The sequence below is a fragment of the Lepidothrix coronata genome, unplaced genomic scaffold (assembly GCF_001604755.1).
Source record: "Lepidothrix coronata isolate B3197 unplaced genomic scaffold, Lepidothrix_coronata-1.0 Scaffold788, whole genome shotgun sequence".
NCBI classification, from domain to species: domain Eukaryota; kingdom Metazoa; phylum Chordata; class Aves; order Passeriformes; family Pipridae; genus Lepidothrix; species Lepidothrix coronata.
In genome coordinates, this window is record NW_016690968.1 from 1 (window position 1) to 1385 (window position 1385).

A 1385-nucleotide genomic window follows, 5' to 3' on the forward strand; every position below is an offset into this window, starting at 1 on the left:
GGGTCCGGGGGGGGTCGGGGGTCGGTGCCCGCCGGGGGGTCCCCGCGGTTCGGGGGGGTCCCCGCGGTCCGGGGGGGTCCCGGGGGGTCCCTATTTCTGGGCGGGGATCATGTCGTCGATCGGCTGCTTCTGCTCGAGCTTCTTCTCCATCTCCACCATGAGCTTCACCCCGTCCACCACCATCTGCACCTGCTCCACCTCCGAGAACCCCAAACGGTCCGCGTTCGAGATGTCGAACACCGCGCCCACCGCGGCCGTGTCCACTCCGCCTGGGGGGAAACAGGGGTCAGGGGGCACCGGGGACCACCAGGGACCACTACAGAGTCACCCAGGGTCACCCAGGGTCACACAGATCCCCCAAAACTGACCATCCATCCCCACCCAACACCGCGCCCACCGCCGCCGTGTCCACTCCACCTGGGGGGGAATGGGGGGTCAGGGACCACCAGGGACCACCAGAGACCACCAGAGACACCCACAGAGTCACCCAGGGTCACACAGAGCCAGCCATCCATCCCCACCCATCCCCACCCAATACCGCGCCCACCGCGGCCGTGTCCACTCCACCTGGGGGGAAACAGGGGTCAGGGGGCACCGGGGACCACCAGAGACCACCAGGGACCACCAGAGACACCCACAGAGTCAACCAGGGTCACACAGATCCCCCAAAACTGACCATCCATCCCCACCCATCCCCACCCAACACCGCGCCCACCGCCGCCGTGTCCACCCCGCCTGGGGGGAAATGGGGGGTCAGGGGTCATTGGGGACCACCAGGGACCACCAGAGACCACCACAGAGTCACCCAGGGTCACAGAGATCCCCCTAAAAATAACCACCCATCCCCACCCATTTTGGAGTGGTTTTGGGGTGGTTTTGGGGTGGTTTTGGGGTGTTTTTGGAGTGGTTTTGGGGTGTTTTTTGGGGTGTCTTTAGTGTGTCTTTGTGGTGGTTTTGGGGTCCCACCTGTGCCCCGTTTCTGCAGGAGCAGGTGTGGGGGTTTTTTTGGGTATTTTCAGAATGCTTTTGGTGTGTTTTTGGGGTGTTTTTTGGGGTGTCTTTGGGATGTTTTGGGGGTTTTTTTGGGGTGCCTTTGGGGTGTTTTTGGGGTGTCTTTGGGGTCCCACCTGTGCCCCGTTTCTGCAGGCGCAGGTGTGGAGTTTTTTAGGGTGTTTTTGGTGTGTTTTTCGGGGTGCCTTTGGGGTGTTTTTGGGGTGTCTTTGGGGGTCCCACCTGTGCCCCGTTTCTGCAGGCGCAGGTGTGGAGTTTTTTAGGGTGTTTTTGGTGTGTTTTTCGGGGTGCCTTTGGGGTGTTTTTGGGGTGTTTTGGGGGTCCCACCTGTGCCCCGTTTCTGCAGGCGCAGGTGTGGAGTTTTTTAGGGTGTT

At 61.4% G+C, this 1385-nt stretch overlaps 1 protein-coding gene across 1 annotated transcript in view; it reads right to left on the reverse strand.

Annotated features, from left to right (window-relative positions):
* Positions 1 to 45: 45 nt before the first annotated feature.
* The window catches only part of LOC108510395 (creatine kinase M-type-like), a 9036-nt gene continuing 7696 nt past the window's right edge, over positions 46 to 1385 (reverse strand). Inside the window, exons 7-8 of the mRNA XM_017840073.1 lie at positions 1339 to 1369; positions 46 to 269 (exon numbers count right to left, since the gene is read on the reverse strand). Of these exons, the coding sequence (XP_017695562.1) occupies positions 91 to 269; positions 1339 to 1369 (210 nt within the window). The 3' untranslated portion in view covers positions 46 to 90. The remainder of the gene's footprint in view (positions 270 to 1338; positions 1370 to 1385) is intronic.